We start from the raw sequence: 23961 nt of genomic DNA, 5'->3' as shown, positions 1-23961 counted from the left end.
CTTACATACAAATGTTCATAGCAGCACTATTCACAGTAGCCAAAAGGTAGAAACAACCCAATGCCCATCAATAGATGAATGGATAAACAAAATGTGGGGTATTCACACAATAGAATATTATTCACCCCTGAAAAGGAGTGAGGTACTGATCCATGATACAGTGTGGATGTACTTTAACAAACAGTATGCTGGACTTCCAGCCAAGATGGAGGCATAGGTGCAAATACTATGCCTCCTTGCACAACCAAATTTAAGGACAACAAAGATTTAGAGACAAAAACATAGCCAGAACAGACAGAAAATTGAACTGCACCAAAGCTGACAACAATGAACCACTCATCCAGACCAGTAAGAGGGGTGGAGTTGGCGGCTGGAGGAGAGGGGTCATGGCAGGAAGAAGCGGTGGTTGGCAGACCTGGGTGCAGGGAGGAAATGAGCAAACTCAGTGAGGTACACAAGGCAGTTGGCTGACCGTGGACACACATTCACATGCAGATAAACCAGGCAACAAATAGGCAGTGAGTTGGACCATGCAACCCAGGGCCCCAGCAATGGGAAATAAAGCCTACAACACCAACTGAAAAAACTTGCAGGGGTTAAGGTGCTGGGAGAGACTCCCAGCCTCACAGGAGAGTTTGTTGGAGAGACCCACAGGGTCCTAGAATGTACACCCCCTCCCCCCGGGAACCAGCACCAGAAATGCCCAATTAGCTTGTGGGAAGCTGCAGAGGGGACTGAAATCTGAGAGACAGCAAAGCAAGTGCCATTGTTCTTTCTCTGGGAACAACCCAGCAACTGGGTTGCCCTGCTCTGGTGAACACCTAAAGGCTCCACTCCTCATGTGTAACAGGCATGACCAGACCAAAAAATTATGGCTCAAACAGAAGAACAAATCAAAGCTCCAGAGCCAATACTTTTAAGCAACCAAGAGATAGCCAACCTATCAGATGCGTAGTTCTAAACACTGGTGATCAGGATACTCACAGAACTGGTTGATTTTGGTCACAGATTAGATGAAAAAATGAAAGCTACACTAAGTGAAATGAAACAAAATGCACAGGGAACCAATAGTGATAGAAAGAAAACTGGGACTAAAATCAATGGAGTGGACCAGAAGGAAGAAAGAAACAACCAAACAGAAAAGAATGAAGAAACAAGAATTCAAAAAAAATGCGGAGAGGCTTAGGAACCTCCAGGACATCTTTAAATGTTCCAACATCCAAAATATAGGGGTACCAGAAGGGGAAGAGGAAGAGCAACAAGTGGAAAACTTATCTGAACAAATAATAAAGGAGAACTTCCCCAATCTGGAAAAGGAAATAGACTTACAGGAAATCCAGGAAGCTCAGAGAGTCCCCAAGAAGATGGACCTGAGAAGGAACACACTAAGGCACATCATCATTACATTAGCCAAGATTAAAATGAAGGAGAGAATCCTAGAAGCAGTTAGAGATACGGGGACAGTCACTTACAAAGGAGTTCCCATCAGACTGTCAGCTGGTTTCTCAAAAGAGACCTTACAGGCAAGAAGGGGCTGGAAAGAAGTATTCCAAGTCATGAAAGGCAAGGACCTACATCCAAGATTGCTCTATCCAGCAAAGCTTTCATTTAGAATGGAAGGACAGATAAAGTGCTTCTCAGATAAGATCAAGTTGAAGGAGTTCATCATCACCAAGCCCTGATTTTATGAAATGTTAAAGGGACTTATCTAAGAAAAAGAAGATAAAAAATATGAACAGTGAAAGGACAGCAAACTCACAGTCATTAACAACCACACCTAAAACAAAAGTAAACTAAGAGGACAGCTAGATCAGGAGTGGAGCCACAGAAATGGAGATCACATGGAGCAACAGGGGAGTGGGAGGAGGAGAAGTGGGGAGAAGGTACAGAGAATAAGTAGCATAGACAGTAGATAGAAAATAGACAGGGGGAGGGCAAGAATAGTATGGGAAATGTAGAAACTAAAGAACCTATGACACATGGACATAAACTAAAGGTGGGGAGTATGGGTGGGAGGAGGTATGCAGGGTGGAGGGGAATGAAGGGGGGAAATGGGACAACTGTAATGGCATAATCAATAAAATATATTTTTAAAAATATGCTAAGTGAAGGAAGACAGACACAAAAGGTCACATGTTGTTTGATTCCGTTCATTGAAATATCCAGGATATGTAAATCCATAGAGGAGGAGAGGATTGGTGGTTGCCAGGGGGTGGAATGCAGGGGGAAAGGAGGTCAACTGCTTAATGGGCATGGGTTTGTCCTTAATGGTGGTGAAATGTTTTGGAACTAGACAGGGATGGTGGTTGTACAGCATTGTGAAAGTACAACTCCACTAAATTGTTCACTTTGAAATGGTTCATCTTATGTGAATCTCACCACAATAAAAACTTTAATGCAATCAAACATTGATATTTTTCTTTAAGATTAGTGTTTTAACATATGCTTCCACCTCAAAATAATAAAGGTGTTCTTTCATACTATCTTACAAAATTTAAAAATTTTTGCTTTTCTCATTTAGGTCTTTAATCCATCTGGAATTTGTGTGTGTGTATGATGGAAAATATAAGGGTATAATTTTTATTTTAGTTTTCCATTTGGTTAGGCAAATACTTTGTCATCATTTATTGACTAATCTATTCCTTTTGTGCTGATTTATAATGCTTCCTCTGCCATATATAAACTTTCCAGATATGTGTAGGTGTCTTGGAAATCTTAATTTTCTTATTATGTCTTAGGCTTTATGATAAAGTTAGTATCTGGTAGTTAAGTGCCTTGTTTATTTTCTTCACTATTGTTTTTCCTATACCCAGCCTTTGTTCTTCCACATAATTTTAGGGTCAGCTTGTCAAAGTTTATTTTTATTTTTATTTTTTTACATTCTGATATTTATTAACAAAAATGGTCCATGAAGGGGTTGGTTCAAAATTACGAACTGATAAGTTGTTTTCAAATAAAAGTCACATTCCATTGTATTGTTCCTAGTGGACTATAGCCAGTCTAGAAGTCAAATTTTTTAAAGTTTTATTTTTTATTAAAATTTCAACTGGAATTGCACCAAAAAGATTGTCATCTTTATGTGCCCTGGAGCTATTTAAAAGTTCATTATTAACAACAGCTTTTAAAGACTCTTGCTACCAGTTGCTAAATCATTTTCTTAAAGAGCTGGGCCATTTTATACTTCCATGAGCCATGTGGACACCAAAAACTGCCCCAGATGACATCTTAAAAACAACAAACAAATACCCCATATTCTATAGACCCACCCCCACCTTACAAAATACAACACCTGTCAGTCCACGGAGTCAGCTTAGTAAGAAGCCTAAGTCTGGCTTCAAGTGCTTACAGGCCAGTTGGTAACTGAGACTTTGGGCAAATAACTTAATCTTTTTACACTTCAGTTTCATCCTCTGTAAAACAAGGCCAATCAAATAGTATCTGTTTCACAGACTTATTGGAAAGTGTTTAGTACCTAGCTGGCATCCAATAAATGCTACTAATTTTTATCAATCAAGCTTCTGATTTTACTTTGTGCTTTTAATGCTGCCATACTTTGTAAGATAAAATCCTGGGTTTCTGGGCAGTAATAGATCTATGTTCCAAACAGCGTTTTACACTCATGTCCCAAATATTTTTATGTTTCTCTCAAGTCCATGCAAACACATACAGAGTTGGCACAGGCACCCACACAAAGACTGTCCCATTTCATATTCAAATTATACACATAGATTCAACAGAGATTCTCTCTCTCTCTCTCTCTCTCTCTCACACACACACACACACACACACACACACACACACACACACACACACACAGCCAAGCACAGAACTCACGGATTCCGGTCCACATTCACGCTTCTCTACACTCCCTACAAAGATGGATCCATCACCCACCCACAGATAGAGTTGGGCTCACAAATTCCACTCAAAACCTAGCAGCCCGAGGACATATTACCAGCTACACGCAGTGCCAGCCCCATGCAAAACATTGCTACAGGCTCCAGTATGGGCAGGGGCCTTGTTCTTACTTCCTTTGGTTTGGTTCTATTTTAGTTGTTTTTGTTGTCCCTTAGAGTTATCATCTCTTTTTCTCTCTACCCAGCCTCCTAGCCCCATTGCGCATGCGCCCTGCATCCCTCCCCCTTTCTGGGTACCAGTCAGCGCTCCAGGGCCCTAGCAGCGGAAGAGATGGAGCAGCGTCACGCGCGCCCAGCCCCTTAAAACGCTGCTGGCTGGAGCCGCCTCCCTCCCTACAGTCCGCGGCGGGGATGGAGTAAGGGGAGAACCGTCGACCTGCCCGCGGGGATAAGAGATGGAGTTAAAGCAATCTTTATCTACCCATCTGGAAGCTGAGAAGCCTCTGAGGCGCTATGGAGCGGTGGAGGAGACGGCGTGGAAAGCGGAGGGACTGGGGAGAAGTGAGTATTTCCGAGGAAGGAGGGTGCAGTTGGGGATCCGTGTGCTGTAGCTGATGGTCGCGGGACGCGGGGACCATAGGGAGCGGACCAAGGAAAGCACCCCCGCAGCGGGGCTTTCAGTGCAGAAGGGGGATGCGCAGCTCTGCGACGCGCTCTCCCTGGAACAAAAGGGGACCCTCTGGGTTGGGCTGCACTTGGAGGCTCGGGAAATCGCTGGGCAGTCAGCGGAGAGCCTGGGGTGGACTCAGGAGTCCCGGATCCGTAAGCGCGCAGCTGGTCCTGGAAAGTAGGGTCTTTCCCGCAGCGGAGAGAGGGGAGTCCATTCTCCACCCAAGATGCGCTAGGACGCAGGGGCCGTTGGACTGTCCTGGAAAGCGCCCACGTCCCTGGAGAGGGGGGAGTGTCCGCTGGGTTTCCGATGTGCCTTTACCCACCTGCACGAGGTTTAAGGCACTGTTGAAATGCCCAGCGTTTCTTCCCCGCCTTCTCTTGGGTTGCTGGTGGGAAAGAAAGGGTTAGGGGAAGGTTAACCCGTGCACACCCTCTCCTTTCTGCCTTGACTCAAAGTGTTTGGTTTGGGTGCAATCCTAGAAGGTAGTTCTGAAACCGACCCACTGTGTTTGCTCGTACTCTCTCCGGTATTTTGGGATCAACAGCATGTCCAAATAAACCAAGGGTTTTTGTTTTTAATGAATAGGACACAATAGTTGAATGAAACTCTTGCCCTCAAAGTATGGAGGCAGCCTTAGGGACCCCAGGGACCTCAGGGTCACCAGGGTCACCAAACCTTTGTGCAAACCTGAGAAGCTTCCCAGTGTCCCTGCCCTTGCATTGCATGCTCTAGACGGTGCCTCCTGCTGGGCTGGGAAAGGCCCTCTCTTCCGCACAGGGACCCTCAGCACCTGCCTTGGCCCTGAGTCACCATCAGCACCAATTTCAGAGCTACGTTAGACCAAACTATTGTGAATCTGCTCTTTTTCTTCCTTCACCCCATAGAAGATTGAGTATGTGTGTGTGTGTGTGCGCGCGCGTGCACGCTTTCTTCCTGCCTGTGATTACAAATTTAGCAAACCTTCCTAGAGTGGCTCAGCTGTATTCAGGTTCTCAGGGGTTCAAGTTGAAATCACAATCAACTGACTTAGTTTTGTGCCTGGAACCCGTAGTGCTCTCAAAACCTCTCTCCTTCTTTCCCTTTTTGTCTCCTTTTAAAATCTTGGCCTTTCCTCCTGTTTCATCCTTTCAAACCCCTTTGGCTTTGATACTTGGGCATGACAGCAGGTCTGAGAGTCTCTGCTTTCTACAAGCTCAAAATAATACCCACGACAGCTGCCTTTTATTGATAGGTTGCCATGTACCAGGTGCTGTGTAAGAGCTTCAAATGCACCATCTCTTCCAATCCCCACAACTCCCAGAGGTGAAAAATTAGGGCTCTCTAGGTGATGGGACTTAAGTGGCAAAGCCAGGATTTTAACCCCCCATTTGCTGGACCCCAAAGCCCCTTTCTGTTTTTAACATGAAGGTTTATTTAGTACTTTCATGTTTTCAGGAAGCTTTCAAAATCTTTTGAGAGAGTTCCAGAACACATTTAGCCATTTTATAAGTATGTGGCCACCCTGGTGGTCTCTGGAGCTCAGAGTGGCCTTGAAAGAATGTGCAGAACAGGAGCTCTATTCAGATACACCCCGGGTTTAAATCCTAGCTCTGTCCCTCACTGGCTATATGATGACTCTGGCATATTTCTAGCCCCACTCTGCCTCCATTCTCTGAAATGGGGATAGTAATAGTTACCTACCTCATAGCTTAATTGTAAATATTCAATAAGACAGTATAGGCAGAGCTCAAGAGAAGTGCTCAATACATATTGGCTGCTTCAATTATTTTATTACTGCCCCTGTAGAAGGAACCTGCTTTTATTCTTCACAAGGAATTACATAAAGCAACACCTTGGACTAAAACTGCAATGTTTGTTAGTTCCCTAGTAACTCCCCAATAAGTCCCCCTTTTATTTTCTCACCATTGTATTAGGGAAATTTTCAAACACGTAGAAACATTCCCATGAACACCCAATATATAGCATTTGAGCTCCTGAAATTTCTGTACTTCTAAGTCTTAGGCTGCCAGCTGTTTAAAAACCTGGCATGAAGGCATTCTTGTTCTCTGCACACCAAACCATGGGAGACTCTGACTCTCGAGTTCTATTAAAATGTAAGACCGCAGTTTCTGATCTAGTTTTGCTTGGCTCCCCAAATCTGCTTTTTGCCTCTTCAGACTTGAAATCTTCCTAAAACACTGGCCCAGAGTCCCACTTTGGACTTTTAAATCTGGGGTTGTCACCTGAAGGCATGTCTTCATCTCTAAATTCTTGTCCACAGTTTGGCATTTTTTGTTAGGCTTAATTGGAACTCCCTCTCAATCCCCAGGGGATCTGTGTGTCCACCCCATACCATCTGGGGCCTCCATTTATTTATTAATGAAGTGTGAAAATTAGGACTATCGATTCTATGGACTAACAATCGTCAAGTCAATGCTGCAATGCATGAAATACTGGAGAAAAAGAGAGACCCATGAAAAGGAAGACAGGCTCTGTCTGTCTTCCGTTAACTTCTACACAATTTTAAACATTTTATGTTGAACACTGAGTTTGTGTTACTTAAAAAATTTGAAAAGGGGGAGGTGTTCTAGAACTGGTAATTTTTAGTTAAGGTTGTATTATTCATTGCTACCATGAATGTTAACTGTAGTTTTTAGATAGAAGAAATGTATAGTAGAGTAGTAAAGAATGGGAATTTTGAAGTCAGGCAAAATGGCTCCGGACTTGCTCTAACACTTTGTTGCTTTGTCACGCTGGGAAAATTGCTGAACCTCTCTGTAAAATGGGAGTATTTTGGTTTAAAACCTTGGGAGCTTCCTGGCCCCAGTATATAAAGGGCAATGAGAGGCCGAAGACAAAGTTGACCACTCCAGGTAGATAGGTGCCAGGGTTAGTAAGCCAGACAACTTACCTATAAGGCTTTCTTGGGCTCCACAGGAAGAGTAGATCTTCATACCCACCCACCAGAATCTTAAAGTTTGTAGAGAGGCCTTAATGGGGCTCAGTCCCATATATTGTCCAGATGGTCTCAACAATGCCTTACTCTCTCAGGGCTCCATCCTTGCGATAGCTCCCGCTGTGGGAATGATGGGCAGAGTGCAACTCCAAGGGCAGAGTAGGGTGTGAGGAGCCTCTGTCCAGCTCAAGGGTCAAAACAGGCAGTTGTGTCTTCTCAACGATCTCTTCCAATAGGATAATAATAATAATAATAATAATAACCACTTTGGGAGATTGGGAGGGTTAAATGAGATAATGTGTGTAATGAATTTACTCAGTACCTGACATACTGTAAGCACTCAATCAATGCTGAATGGTTGTCATAATGGGACATAAGTGGATGGTGCCCAATAGCATTGGAGGTGATTAATCCAAGCTTGGCAGTCAGTTTTTCCTTGCATCCTTTTTTTTTTTTGTAAAATCCAGGTAATGATCATATATATGTATATAAAAATCATTATATATATCATCTTCCCCCACGGGAATGTGTGGGAAATGGTTTTTGAGCCCTTGAAAACCACCTGGTATTTTCTCATTTGAGAAAGATTCTAAGCAATTGCTCCCATCTGCCTTTGAGAAACCACATTTCTCCACTAGCAGTGGTTGTTTTTACTCAGTTGTAAAATGTTTAGTGACCTTTCAGTGTGGTTAGATATATGAAAATATTGCTTCAAACCAACTGTAATTAATTGAGGGATACACAAAGACAAGGTGCTTTTTGACAAAGCACAGAGCTTCTGAAAAGTACTGTTGGTTGTGGTTATTTCTTGGTAGATTTGATTGTGGCTTAAAGGATGATCAAGATTTTGGACAGGGGAAAAGGGAGGGAAATTCTGCGAGAGTCCTCACAGAATTGGCAAAAGCAGAGAGGTAGAAATAAATGTGCGGTGAGTAAGAGATTGGAATAAACAGGAAAGCTCGAATAGCAATCTTCTTAATATGACACCAGGAGATGCAACTATTATTTAAAAGTCCAGGGTTGTGTTCTAATTTACAGGCAGATCATTAAAGTAGCCTATGTGTCAGGTTCAATAAACTGTGGATATGAATTTCTAGCAATCTATAGTGTAGATTATTGGAAAAGGTTTTGTGTTACTTTCATCTGTTTGATTAAATATGCTAATTTTATTACTTAAATTTTGTTTTGTTTTGGCAGTTTTTCTGTTTTCTTATTGCTGAAGTACTGCATGTACTTTATTTAAAAAATCCAAATTCACCTGAAATATAAAAACAAAAAGTAAAAAATGACTGTAATCTGGTCCCCAACCCTCATTTATTCATTCAGTGCTTTATAAGTGCCAGGCAGTGTTCTGGGGGCTGCAGACACAGGGTGGGGCAAGACAGACAGAGCTACTGTTGGAGTGTCTACTGTTCAGGGAAAGCAGGACATGGGCTGGGAGTGAAGGCAGCAGCTAACACATAAGCAAACAAATATTGCAGTTCAGCTAATAAGTGTTACATGGAAATTAATAGGGGAGGAATATTTCTCATCCAGTAGTTAGGAAATGTTTCTCTAAGAAGGTGACATTTTACCAATTAAATGTCAGGGATCCAGGCAGCAAACACAAAGGGCCTTGATGTGTTAGAGGAAGAGACTGATGGCCGGGGTGGCTAGAACTCAGAGTCTAGGGAGAGAGTGGAGGTGAATCAGAGAAGAGCCATAGTACGTAGGGCCTTGTAGGTTGTGGTTTAAAAAAAGTATAGTTTATTCTGATGGTAAGAGAAGCTGCTGATGATTGTTGAGCTTGAGACTAATATGAACTGTTTTTTTTTTTAAAGGCCACATGGGCTGCAAGATGGAGAGTAACCAGAGAGGGCAAGAGGTGGTCACTATACTCATCCTCGTCAGTAGTCTCTGGTCCCCTGCTAATCAATCCCATTTTGGATAAGCCATAGGAGTTTCCTTGAGTGTGCAATGTGTGACGAGGAGTGTGGGCTGTCCTCTGGCAGGCCAGGTGTTGGGTTACAGTTTCAGAGGTGTGCAGTCTCTGCGCAGGGCCTGTGTAGACACCTGACTGTGAACTTACTGCAGGAACTACAGCAGCAGGAATGTGAAGATTATGAGTATGACAGTATCTAGTATGAACTTTGGCCAAACCCAATTATTTACTTTTCTCTGTGCTTGTTCACAACTTTAAGTTTCATTTCTGCAAGCATTTCCTTCTTATGTGTTAACTGAAGGAAAAATTCACTGTGCCTGTTCTTGGTCTCTGATTAAGTATTAAACACTTATTAATAATAATAGAAGTTAATGAGTTTGAGCTATGAGCGGGAGCTTATTAAATGATCATAACAAGTCCATTAGGTCAACGGAGTTCTTACTCTCCTTTTACATTTGAGGAAACTGAGGCCTAGGGAGGTTAAGAAACTTACTGACGGCCACAAAGCTAGCAAGTGGCAGAGTGGGAGCCCGATACTAGCCCCTGTCTGACTCTAACTGTTCCTGGCCAATGTCTGCTCCTGGCACAGCGCTAGATGCTGCAGAGATGAGAGATGAAATAAGATACAGTCCCCACTCTTAAGGAGCTTACAGATTTGGGGAAGTGTGGGGACACTGGTATAGAGAATGCCATCATTTATACTACCAGCAAAATGAAATAAACACCAAGTGAAGGTACAAGTGGGAAACAAGAAGAAGAGATTGGCTCTGTCTGGGGGACTCCAGCGTGCCTGCAAGGAAGAGTGTTGGCACCAGTCCTGAAGGGTAAGCAGGGTTTCAATAGGTGAGGAGGGGAGAGAAGGGCATTTCAGGTAAGCTGCCGGCCCCAGGTTGGGAGGTGAAGATCCTGAAGGCCAGGTCCGCACATTAGCTTTTTTTCTGTTTATTTCCACTTGGCTCCCTGTCAGAGGACTTGGGGTCTGCCTTGTTCACTCATGTGAATCATCTATTACCTGGATGAGTCCGCAGTTTGGAGACCAGATGGAGGTTCTTTTAGTGTTGCCTTCCAGAACATTGCTCAGAAAGCTCCCCCAAGGATTACGCTGGAGTCCGTTTGTTCCTTCACCCTTCACTTATTCAGCATGCTTGAATAAGCATGTGTGCTTATTCATGCTAGCACTGTGTGCTAGCCTCAGAGGTAAAGAGATGAAGAAGACCCAGACTCCACCCTCAAGGTTGTCTGGGTTCCAGTCTTCTTCCTGCTGCTTCTTAGCCAGTCCCCTAACATCCCCAGACCTCGGTTTCCTCATCTGAAAAATAGAAATGTACTTCACACCATTGAATTAGACACTTAGAAATGGCTAAGATGACAAATTTTATGTTACATGTATTTTGCCACAATAAAAATGTTATTGAATTATTTTTTAAAAGTGAAATAAAAAAGAAATCTTTAATGGACAGGTATAATTTATATAACAACACAGACTCACACTAGGTCCAAGTGGTAGCACTGAGGGATGGTTCTGGGGGCTGGGAGACGAAGTGACCTTTGAAGTAGACTGAAAAGATAAAACATATTTCCTCACCGATTGGCGGAGGGGGGGGGGATAGCGTTCCAAGCAGAGGGAATAGCACCTATGAAGATGGATAGGAAACAGCACATTTGACCTTGAAACTGCAAATGGATCAGAGATGCTTCCTCAGTTCTAAAAGAGTTAGGGAGACAAGAGCAGGCGGTGAGTGCATTTCAGAGTCCAGTGTAAGTTCACAGGAGGCTGGGTACAAGATGGCTCAACTCCCTGTTTCTTGCAGGGTCCGGGAAAGGCAGCTAAGGACCAGATTCCTAGAATAGAGTCACATTGGTTAATAATAATTATTTTTTTAGAGAAAAGATGTCTATAGACAAGGTCTGTTAAAGGAGCAAAAACAGTGATTCTGCGGGAAGTAGAAGAGACTGATTATAAGACATAATATGCCGTGGGCGCTTCCTGTGTGCCTGCTCAGTGCATATGTTTGCATAGTCCTCTGATTTCCTCCTTATAACACACCCTGACGGGAGGTGCAATGGGATCATTTACTGCTCTGTTTTATAGGTGAGGAAACTGAGGCTCAGGAGGTTAAGCCAATGTTGCTCTGCTACTAAGTGATAGAGCTGGGACTTGGACCCAGCTCTTAGGTGACTTAATTCTTTCTTACTTTCTGGGATTCATTGAGGATGCCATTTATATAGACAGATATAGTAATTTGGACAGTTTTCCATGTGTCTTAGTACTAATTCCATTCTCTTCTTTTTCCATGACAAACATGTCCCTTATAAACTTGAGGATTACATCTTACAACAAATGTCAAAGTACATTCAGGGTGAAACTAGAATGGGAGCTGGAAGACATTTACAGATATGCAGGGTGAAGACCTTTTTTGTTTTGAAGAAAACTTGTAGCCTCACAGAGAAAGGCATCCCTTGGGTGATCAAGAAAGATTTCGCAGACAACAGCTGGGCAGAATAGTCTAGTTTTTCTGAGTGGGAGCTCTGCCTGCATTTGAATCCTGGCTTTACTATGTATTAGCTGTGTTACTTCGGGCTGATTACTTAACCTCTCTGAATTCTGGCCTTATTTATAAAGTAGAGATAATAGCAAGACGTGCCTCATAGGTAATAAAGAAGATTCAGTGAGACAATGTGCGAAAGCCCTTGCATGGAACCTGGCACTCTCAGTAAATGGTGGTAATGGTGTTGATGAGAATATTGATAGACAAGGACATAAAGCGAGCTTTATCTGGTAGTATTGAAACAATTGTAGAAAAGGAAAAGTTCAAGTGGGTGGACCAGCCTCAGGAAAAGAACGGAGGTGACAACACGTGCTTGTATAGGTTGTCAGAGGCATGCAAGAAATTGGCTGCTGTGGAGGAGAGCATGAAGTGTACGGTTGGTTGAGCAGAGTCACTAGACTGGAGAGATTAAAAATGACAGGTTGTATGAAGCCATTGCAGGACAAGAGACAGGGAATGCCATTTTAGGATGACTAACAGTGTTTGCAGAGTGGGTAGAAGGGCAGGGGCCCTGGGGGATAAGACCAACCAGGAGGGACTTGAAATCATCTGATCATGGGTTTGCATGGGCTGGGGTCTAAATTAGTGGCAGTGGGTTGGGAGGAGAGAGCTAGTCATATATCTGGAAGGGATAAAATATTAGCAGTTGATTATAGATAGGAAAGAAAGAAGGTCTTCTAAGTGCAGACAGTGTGCTAGGTGGGAAATAACAGGGTTGTAAGCCTGGGATCTTAGGAATTTAAGTACAAAAGCATCAGTGCTGCCCACTCTCACTCATTAGGTTCAAAGAGGTTCAGGGATCATGGGTTTGGGAGAAGAAATAACAATAACTCTTCACATTTGTATAGTATTATCTAATTAATACTTCTCCTAACTTGCTTTTCTAAGCTACCCTTCACAAGAAAGGGCAAAGAACAGGAGTCGCCATCCCCCTCTGAAGTGGGAAAACAGGTTAAGGACTCACTCCAGGGTAGGGCTAGAGCTGGCGAGGACTGAGCAAGGACACAACAGTTCAGGATGCACCAGACTAGGGCTTCCAGGAGCATATTTACGTGAATGACACACAAACAACAGCTACATTATAAGCTGGATTCCCTAACAATGTCTGGATTCCCTAAGATCCGAATTGGAAAATGACCAGAATGCATGACAGTAATTATTGTGTTCATTTTAAATTCACAAAGAAGTAAAGCATTCATTCATCTGCTTATCCATCCATCCATCCATCCATCCATCCATCCATCCACTCATTCATTCAATCCATATTTACTGAGGGCCCCTTTATGGCAGGTATTGTGCTAAGCTTTTAGGAGCACAGTAGCACTTTGATTAAGATGTATCTAGTTCATGCCTTCAGGTGATTTAAGGTCTACTGGTAAAAACAGAATTACCATATGATCCAGCTATCCCACTTCTGGATATACATGCAAAGGAAATGAGATATCTGCACTCCCATGTTCATTGCAGCGTCATTCACAATAGCCAAGATACAGAAACAACTTACCAGTCCACCAACAAATAACTGAATAAAGATGTGGGTGGTAGATATGATGGAATATTGTCAGCCATGAGAAAGAAGGAAATCCTGCCATTTGTTATTTGCAACAACATGCATGGACCTTGAGGGCATTATACTAAGTGAAATAAGTTGGACAGAGAAAGACAAACACTGCATGGTTATTACTTTTATGTAGAAGCAAAAAAAAAAAAGAAAGACAGTCAAACTCACAGAAACAGAAAAGTGGTTTGTTGCCAGGGTCTGGAGGATGAGGAGAACAGGGAGAAGCTGGTTTAAAAATAAAAAGGTACAAACTATCAGTTATAAGATAAATAAGGGTCTGAGGGTGTAATGTAAAATGTGATGGTTATAGTCAATGACACTGCATTGTGTAATTGAAATTTACTGAAACTAGAACTTATATGTTCTAACATGCAAAAAAAGGCAAATATATGAAGTGATGGATGTGTTCATTAACTAGATGGGGGGAGCCTTTCATAGTACCTATGCCTAATTACCACAATGTATACTGTAAATATCTTAATAATTTTATTGGTCAATTATACCTAAATAGCGCTGGGGAGGAAAACTCTACTGGGAATAGTCCCTATTTCCAATGATACAAAACCAAAGGACCAAGAGAGGATGCTGTCCCTCTAAGTCCTTCAGAATCAGAACACAGGTTGGTTTGCTGACCCTAATGCCCTCTTGGCTAAATGTTGTACAGAAATTAATTCATTTTGTTACAGGCATGTTTTTGCAGGCCTATGAGAAGATGAGTCCTAACAGGGTCAAACCAAGTGTTATGGGCTAACCCAAGGGCACTAATTTGATTCTGTCTTCCCGAAAGTGCCATGACCACAGAGAGCCCATGTGACATATTCACTGCTTAATGCTGAATGCCCAGTGCCTACCACGCTGCCCAGCACTTGGAAGCCTCTCATTCAATCAATAATTGCAGAATGTGGCAGCTGTTAATCTGCAAAGTCTGAGGTGCAAATGATTTAATCATGTTTTGTAAACTTTTGATGCCATCCAACTGAAGAGTAAATGTAGTTATTTGGAGTCTTGGTCTCAATCGTCTGCTCATTTCCTGGTTTAGATGGCTTGTTCCTGATGCTGCAGTTCGATTCACATTCTTGCTTTCCTGCTTCCTGGAAAAGGCTTGAGAATTTCAGATCAGATACAAAGCAATGGGAACAGGTGCCATTATTGCAAACTGGCAGCACACTGAGAATGCTGTGATGGGTGTAGGCTGGGCTAGGTGCCTTCCCTGTGCAATGTGTTTTGATTCTTAGATGTCAGCAGAGCTGGGGCACACCACTCACAGTCAATCACTCCTTTCTGGAATAACAGAAACAAAAACAGCATGGTCACATTAAATGTACTGGACTATTAAAAGGCCTTTTAATTTCATGCAGAGAACAGAGTCATCTTAAATGCTGCTGGTGGGACTGTTTGAGTCTTCCAGCCTTTTGGGAAAGCAATTACATAATATCTATTAAAATTTAAAATACTCATATGCTTTGACCCAACAGTCTGACTCCTGAGACTCTATCCAATGGAAATAAAAACAGCAGCATACAAAGACATGTGCAAAAGAAAAAAAAGAGAGAAAGAGAAAAAGAAAAAAACTGGACAAAAAGTGAAGGATTATCAGTGAAAGGGTGAATAAATTATTGTTTATCTACTATGAAATGTGATGATGCCATTAAAAAGGAATAAATTAGATTAATAACAGTTGTCTTAGAGGTATTACTGAGGGGAAATGAGATCCAGGAAAATGTATGTAACAGAATCTCATTTTTGTAAAACAAAATTCTCTGTCAGTCTGTCTCTAGTACATATAATATAGATGGATTGGTGTGTGTGTGTGCATGTGTAAATCCAGAAACAGAAAGATAAAAATCTTGCCTTGTTAATCAATAGAGAAGGAATTTAAATACAAGACTGTCTGGTTAAAAAGCCCATTCCTTTCCCTCTACAGTTATTTGTAAGCTTCCAACTACATTATGTTCCGCTCGTATTCCCTATCTTCAAAAGGGAAAGGCAGCTCAAATAGTTTGTGTGGCCCTGTTTTTAAAGATCTGGTTTGTCACAGTGCTGGCCATCCTCATCTATAGCTTCTCTCATTGTAGTTCCCCCTGCCAGCTCTCTCCTGGTAGTCCCCAGGGCTGAAGAATGAAACAGTTCCCTCTCAACCAATAATCCTGGTCTCAGGGAGAAATTTGAGAAGCTGGCAATAATGAGCAGAGGAAGGAACAAACCAGTTTTTTTTTTAACTTTGTGTTTTTCTTCCTGTGGTTATACCCCTTTGTCTTAGTCTGTTTGGGCTACTATAACAGAAGACCATTGATGGGGTGGCTTATAAACAACAGGAATTTATTTCTCACAGTTTGGAAGCTGGAAATCCAAGATTAAGGCACCAGCAGATTCAGTGTCTGGTGAAGGCTTCGTGGTTCATGGACTGGCTTGTAACTGTGTCCTTACATGGCTGGAGGAGCGAGGGAGCTCTCTGAGGTCTTTAATAAGGGCATTAATTTCATTTCCGAGGATTCCACCTGCATGAGTGGGTATCGCCTCCTAAGGGCCTCAACCTATTCATGCCATCACACTGAGCATTACATTTTTACTTAATTTTATTTATTTATTTTTAAGAGAGGGGAAGGGAGAGAGAAAGAGAGGGAGAGAAACATCAATGTGTGATTGCCTCTCATGTGCCCCCTACTGGGGACCTGGATTGAAACCCAGGCATATGACCTGACTGGGAATCAAACCAGTAACCCTTTGTTTCACAGACCAGTGCTCAACCACTGAGCCACACCAGTGAGGCCAAGATTTTAATGTATGAATTCAGAGAAAGGGAACATAAACATTTCGTCTGTAGCACCCTCCTCAGCCCAGGAAAGAATTAAGAGAATTGAAAGCTGGAGATTTGCCTAGTCCCTACGCCAGGGATGAAATGCTTTTAACAGGTGGCTCTTACAGTGGCTATGATTTTGATAAGGAACCAAAGGGCTTAAATTATTTCCATTTTGGCTCCATTTGGTTCTTCAATACCCAGCAGGCCAGGTGAGATGATTTCACCCACACTGTGTTTGCAATGCTGTGTTAAATGCTGGAGACCTGCTTCCCATTACTGCAGGGTCCATTCACCTTGATCCCGTTCAAATGGACATGGGATGGAATCCCCAGGGCACATCTTGGTGGTTACAACCAGGGCAATTGACATCCAACATCCAGAATAGCAACCCAGCAGGGTTCCAGGAGCTAAGAAGTTTGCTTGCCTAGCGATCAGTTCTGCCTCATAGTAGGGCTTTATTTATCAGATGCTTATCCAAAGCCAGGACTAGGTTAGCTTTATATGTTTTTCTTCTCTATTGAGATAGAGATATTTTTATTGAGGTAAAATTCAAGACCATGAAATTAACCCTTAACCATTTTGAAGTGTGCAATCCAGTGGCATCTAGTGCCTTCACAGTGTGCTATCATCTCCTCTATCTAGTTCCAAGGCATTTCTTCACCCCCTAAGGAAACTTCATTCTTGTTGAGCAGCCCCTCCCCTTGCACCCTTCCCCAGACTCTGGCAACTACTGCTTTTTGTCTGGATTTATCTGTTGTGCATATTCATATAATCATACTATATGTGATATTTTGTGTCTGGCTACTTTCACTTAGCTTAATGTTTTTCGGGTTCAACTATGTCGAAGGCAATATCGGTACTTCATTTCTTTTAATGGCTCAATAATATTCCATTGATGAGTAGGCCACATTTTGTTTTGTCCATTCATCAGTTAATGAACATTTAGGTTGTTTCTACTTTTTGGCTATTATGAATAGTGCTGCATTAAACATTGGTGAGCGCATATTTGTTTGAGTGCCCGTTTTAAAAAAAAATTTATGGTTGTTCAATTACAGTTGTCCCCACTTTTCCTGCATTGCTCTCCCCTATGCTGCCCCGACCCCATACTTCAACCCTCCTCCACCCCATTGTCCCGTCCATGGGTCCTTTATACATGTTTCTTGACTTGACCCTTCCCCTCTCCTGTTATTCCCTTTTCCCCTCCCCTCTAGTCACTGTCAGTTTGTTCTTTATTTCCATGTTTCTGGTTCTATTTTTCTCACTTGTTCATTTTGTTGATTAGGTTCCACTTATAGGTGAGATCATATGGTATTTGTCGTTCACCACCTGGCTTATTTCACTTAGCATAATGCTCTCCAGTTCCCTCCATGCTATCATGAAGGGCAGGAGCTCTTTTTTTCTTTCTTCTGTGTAATGTTCCATTGTGTAAATGTACCTGTTTTTTGATCTGCTCATTTACTGATGGGCATTCAGGCTGTTTCCAGCACTTGGCTATTGTAAATAATGGTGCTATGAACATTGAGGTGCATAGGTTCTTTTGAATTGGTGTTTGAGGATTCCTAGGGTATAATCTCAGCAGTGGAATTGCTAGGTCAAAAGGCAGTTCCATTTTTAGTATTTTGAGGAAATTACATACTGTTTTCCATAGTGGCTGAGCCAGTCTGCATTCCCACCAATAGTGTATTAGCGTTCCCTTTTCTCCACATCCTGGCCAGCACTTGTTTGTTTATGATGGTCTTTCATTTGTTTATGAAAGGTATTGATGAGATACCACTTCACAATGAGATACAGCTTTTAATTTGCATCTCTCTGATGGCTGGTGTTGTTGAGCATCCTTTCATATGTCTATGGGCCATCTGTATGTCCTCCTTGGAGAAGTAAGTGTCTGTTCAGGTCCTTTGCCCAAATTTTTAAAAGATTTTATTTATTTATCTTTAGAGGGGAAGGGAAGGAGAGAGAAAGAGAATATTAATGTATGGTTGCCACTCGTGGGTCCCCTGCTGGGAACTGGTCTACAACCCAGGCACATGCCCTGACTGGGAATTGAACTGTGATCCTCTGGTTCACAGGCCTGAGCTCAATCCACTGAGCCACACCAGCCAGGACCCTTTGCCCAACTTTTAATTGGGGTATCTGTCTTCCTGGTCTGTATTTGTGTGAGTTCTTTATATATTTTGGATATCAAACCCTTGTCCATGATATCATTGGCAAAAATAATTTTCCATATGTTTGGTTTCCTTTTCATTTTGCCAGTGTTTTCTTTATTCTTACAGAAGCACTTTAATTTGATGTAGCACCCATTTTTAATTCTTTTGGGAATATTCCTAGGAGTGAAATTTCTGGGCCATGTGGTAATTTGATGTTTGACTTTTTGAGGAAGATACATAGATCTTTGACTTTCACATTCTCAGGCAATTTTACCCAGACACAATCCTTTTCTTTATTCTCTATTTCCTTGAAATTTAATTTCAAGTAGATAAACAGTTTTGGAAGGTGGTATCTTGTGGTAATCAAATACATAAAATTTTCACTAGGTGTTAGGCTGCTTGGGTTCAAAGCTCACTTCTCCCACTAACTAACTGGTTGATTTCAGGCTAGTTATGTGATGTCTCTGGGCCTTCATTTATTCTTCTGTATGGATAATAATATTAATTCCCACCTCACAGGGGCATGTTGTGGAGTAAGTGTGATAAGGTATATGTACAGTTTTGCACAGTGCCTAGCATATAGTAAACAAATAAGAATATGTTAGCAATGGTGATTACTGTAAATACCTTTGCTAGTCTGCTTAGTCAGCTGCATCATAATACCATAGGCTGGGTGACGACAACAACAGCAATTTATTTCTCACAGTTCTGAAGGCTGGCAGTGCAGGATCCAGGATACTGGTGAAGGAGGTTTTATTCTGAGCCTCTTCTCTTGGCTTGTAGGAGGCTCCTTCTCATTGTGTGCATGACCTCTTGTGTGAGAACATGAAGAAGGAGGGAGAGAGGGAGAAAAAGGGAGGGGAGGGAGGGTGAGAAGAAGGGCATGAGTGTGTGAGAGAGAGAGCTCTGATATTTCTTTTTACTAGGACATTAGTCCTATTTATTAGTGCCCTGTTCTGATGAACTCAATCTTAATTACCTCTTTATAGGTTCTACCTCCAAATAGAGTGACATTAAAGATTAGGGCTTCAACATCTGGATCTGGGGGGGGGGCATGATTCAGTCTGCAGCAACAGACTTCTGATTTGGGATTGGAAATTATGCTTTAGCATCTCAGCATTTTAGGGTTGGAAGGACATTTGGAGTCTGTCTTAACCTTGGTGCTATTGACACTGACATTCTGGGCTGAATTATTCAGTATTACAAAGGCCTGGGCTTTGCATTATAGGATATTTAACAGCACCTACCCAATAACACCACCAGGACTCCCCTCCCCCGCCCAGTGGTGACAACCAAGAATGTCTCCAAATATTGCCAAATGTCCCTTAGAAGAGCAAAATTGTCCCAAGTTGAGAGCCACTGATCAAGTCTAATCTTATTTTGATACAGATGCTCTAGTTTTATGATACAGGCAGATCCAAAGTATTTTCCTATTTCATCTCTTCATCCCAGCCCCTAGGTTTTTGTCCTCCTTTTCTCTAGATCTCTCACAGTTTTCTGTACACACACACACACACACACACACACACACACACACACAGCATTGGCAATAAAAACTGTGTTGGATGTGCTCAGGATTAAGCCAAGAGGAACGTGATTATGGGTTCTCTGAAGCATAAAGAAATCTCCCCATGCAAAATGGATTTGATTTTCTTCAAGGCATTTCTGCCTGGGGAAGATTTCTACTTATTGCAAATTGAAGTAAAGAAGAAATTGTCATTTTCACTTATAACAAAGAAAATGCCTCAGGTGGATGGATAGAAACATCCTTCAGACAACAGCCCTTAACTCTGCTACCAAAATGAGAGGGATTTATGTTGATGTAGAGACTGTTGACTCTATATTTTCTCTGAAATGTATTCCATGTCCAAGGACTGACCATTTCTTCTTTATTACCACCCCTAAAAGTGCACAGACAACAATTAAAGTAGAGCACAGACCAAGACAGTAGAGCACACCAGGTGACAGACGATGTCTTAATTTTTGCAAACTGAAATGAGCACTTTTTTGGTGGGGTCTGGTTGTTTTTTTAAAATGTTCTTAGATGGACTTTTTTAGTATAGATGTGTATATATATGTCTGTATGTTTACGTTTGCTTGCTTCTATTGCATCTATAGGGCATAGGATAAAAATTATTGCTGGGGATAGTCTAGTCTTGTGCAGTTCCCAACTCAGTTTGCACATTAGAATCCCTTGAATAGCTTTTAACACAATTAGCCCATTCTTTTCTCTCCCTTCTGAATGAATTAGGAACCCCCCCCCCCACTTCTGCACCCCTGTCTTGTCCAAAGGGAAATTGATTTTTTCCCAAGTGCTCCAGCTAGGTAGTAGCAGTAGAACTTGAAACCACTTATCCTGCATATTCTAAAACAACTAAATCGAAGGAGCTACTACCCTTTGCAACAACATGGATGGAACTGGAAAGCATTATGCTGAGTGAAATAGGCCAGGCATTGAAGGACAAATACCATATGATCTCACCTTTGACAGGAAGCTAAACAATAAAACAAACAAGCAAACAGAATAAAAACAAAGACACTGAAATAGAGAACAAGTGGGCAGCGACTAGAGGGGAGAGAGAAGGTAATTTAAGGGGAAAAATGGGGAGGGATTTTGAGGAACAAGTATGAAAGACACAGGGATGAGGACTGGGGGGGGATGGGAGAGAGGGGGGAGACGGGGCAGGGGGGCTGGGATGGGAGAAATAGACAAAAATGTACTTGAAAAATAACTAAATAAAAATTTAAAAAAAAAGAGCTCCCTTCCTAATAAAAGACTTTCTTTTCCAGACTGTAATGGCCAACACCTGAAAACTCTCAGCAAAATGAATGATTAAATCCTCAACTGCAAATTTGTCATTGCTCTTGGGAAAACAATTCAACCTGTGGGTCCTGTTGCCCTAGATCAGTCATCTGTTTCTAAATACAAAAGATACTATTGCTATTATTATTAGCAACGAGTATTCAAAAATTTGTCATGGATGGAGAGGTGCATAACCTGTATTTGGTAGACCAGCTGCTCTGTTAATTTAGCTCCTTTTTTAAAGGAAGGAAACACAATACACTGTATTTAGAAAAAATAATTCTCCATTACCTAATGCATTTTTCAAAGAAAGAGCCTAGTACTACCTGACAATATGTGGGCTGCGGTAGAAATTCACCCATAGTTCTAATGGGGCAGGGAGCAGGAGACAAAGCCATATTTAAGGGAATATGGGAAAAGAATTAATGTATCTTCCTATGTTGTTATTAAAAGATACTTTTCAGAAAAAAAAGGCAAAATTGTGACCCAGAAAGACATAACAATGAAAGCATGTCAAAGATTTTATTCTACTAAATCAATGCAGGAACCAGGTAGGTGTGATAACTGATTCAAAAGAATCTAAACAGACTGAGTTATAGATCAAGGAGTATTGAAAGAAGGGGCAAATGAAAGTAAAACTGAGTTTTCCATGAAGGAGGGGGAAGTCAATTGGATCTTTACTAGACAGGAGAGGATTTGCATGAGTAAAAGAATTATTTTCAGGTTGTTATCAGTTCTCTACTACTTATAGAGCTGTAAAACACCGTAAAGACAATGAAAGACCAGGGTCGGGCAACCCGGAGAGGTGAGCTCTAGACCATGCAGTTTTCCACTGAAGTGCTTTCCCCTCCTACATTACCCACATGCTGTCCTGAAGAGAAAGCAATGAGAATTCAGGTTCTTAATTAACCACAGTTTTCAAGCACAAAGAAAGCTACTAAGTTTTTAAGAGTTAAGAAAATCATCCTTTAGAGAAGAAAATGACTTCCAATGAAACATGGTCCATTGAAAGGCTAGGCTTGAAAACAGGGAGTCCAGAGAAGACTGGAAAATTATGGAAAATTAAGCCTGTAAATTATCCAGATATTCATCTCTTGATGCCAGATATACTATATTGACTTTTTACAGGATCATCCAGATGTTCAGCTTGAACAAAACTGACAATGGGTAAATCCAGTACTTGCTGTTTGCTCATTTAGCTTGCTCTGCAAACTAAAATTATCGCATATATATCCCACATATATATGCTTTTGTAATATTTATATTACAACTGGTAGTTATATATTTTTAAGCTCAGGGTAACTACCAAATCATCCTGTGGCTGGCAGCTACTAACTGCCTGGTAAATGGATCTGCCTCTCAAAGACCACGTGGGCTGTTCACACTGAGCGTGGCATACAGTAGCTATTCAAAACACATTTGCCAGTTACATCAAGGTATTTGATTCCTAAGCAACTGAAGAAAGTTGCTTCACTTCCTGGGGAGGTAGAGATACTGGGAAAACAGTTAACAAGCTTCTAAAGATGGTCTTGGAAGAGAAATTACTTTGGCCTCTGTGGGATTGGAATCAGGAATCTTGATTTTACAGTATTTACTCAGCTGCCATTTCTATGATCTAAGAATAAAGCAAAGCAGCTTGAAGTTGATTAGTAAGTCTAACACCCTCGGTGTTCGATTACTTCCTAGCTTGGTGCTTGGCGCATGCCGCTGCTAGGTGTATAAAGATCTGGTGACTCCACAAAGGAGCACATTGGAGGCAGGATTTAAAGATGAAAATCCACGTAGTCATTTGCCTTTTTGCTGCATTTATAAAAATCAGCCATCTGGATGCTCATTGTCCAATAAAATGATCCCTGTGTGACTATGGGCCTTTTCTTGAAGGCAGTGTTTCTAAACCATGTTCTGAGGAACAGCAGCTGTTAGTGGGTTTTCTAAGAAAAAGGGAGGACTATACTAAGTTTGGCAATTGCTGGGTGAAACTTAGTGACCACGATTTCTTGACTGCAGGTGTCTTTCATCGGCCGATGCACACTGCGGATCTCCACTGGTGCAGGAAGTCTGCCTCCTGCCCTTGGTTCTGCCCACTCTGTGGTTAACCAGTGTTTTTTCCACTCTCCCTTCAGCTCACCCCTCCCTTTCACAAAAACTTTCCTCACTTCCAACGCCAATTACAAACTTCTCTATTATATTTTGTTGGTCACTTTTTACATTTTGTTTGAAATATAATACACTCAGCCTGGTCTTCCCTACCCTCCATCATCCACACCTTCTCTTCCTCCCATTCCAACCTTATTTCCTTCCATGCACCCCGATGCAGTTACACTGGTCTCCTTCACATCCTTATCTGTAAAATGGGGATAATACATGTCTATCTCATACAGTTTTTGAGAGTATTCAATGAGATAATGGCGTTAGGGCTTTGAACTCAGTACCCAGTGCGTGAGAAGAGTCTGATAAATGTCAGCTGCCATTATTGTTGTCACTGTTATTATTATTCTCTTCTTGTGTCAGATCTTCCCTTCTTTCTTCTTCTCTGGTTAAACTTGATGCTATTTTTCCTAGGTGGGGGAAGATGCTTCCTAGCAGGGGAAGCATCTCCCTGCTTCCCCTACTCCCTTTATGTGATGTGGTAACTGACTCTTACCCCCACCATCACCCCATGTAAAGGAAAGTGCAAATAAATGTAGCTTCAGGTCCCCAGTGAAATTACTGTCT

General features: G+C 41.8%; 1 protein-coding gene across 1 annotated transcript in view; it reads left to right on the top strand.

Annotated features, from left to right (window-relative positions):
* Positions 1–4166: 4166 nt before the first annotated feature.
* BMERB1 (bMERB domain containing 1) overlaps positions 4167–23961 on the top strand; it is a 105330-nt gene continuing 85535 nt past the window's right edge. The window contains exon 1 of the mRNA XM_053672182.1: positions 4167–4418. Coding sequence (XP_053528157.1) covers positions 4313–4418 — 106 coding nt within the window. The 5' untranslated portion in view covers positions 4167–4312. The remainder of the gene's footprint in view (positions 4419–23961) is intronic.

The sequence above is a fragment of the Artibeus jamaicensis genome, unplaced genomic scaffold, assembly GCF_021234435.1.
Source record: "Artibeus jamaicensis isolate MK-2021 breed Jamaican fruit bat unplaced genomic scaffold, CSHL_Jam_final contig_729, whole genome shotgun sequence".
NCBI lineage: Eukaryota > Metazoa > Chordata > Mammalia > Chiroptera > Phyllostomidae > Artibeus > Artibeus jamaicensis.
The sequence above is the reverse complement of the archived record's forward strand: the minus strand, read 5'-3'. Positions and strand labels throughout refer to the sequence as shown.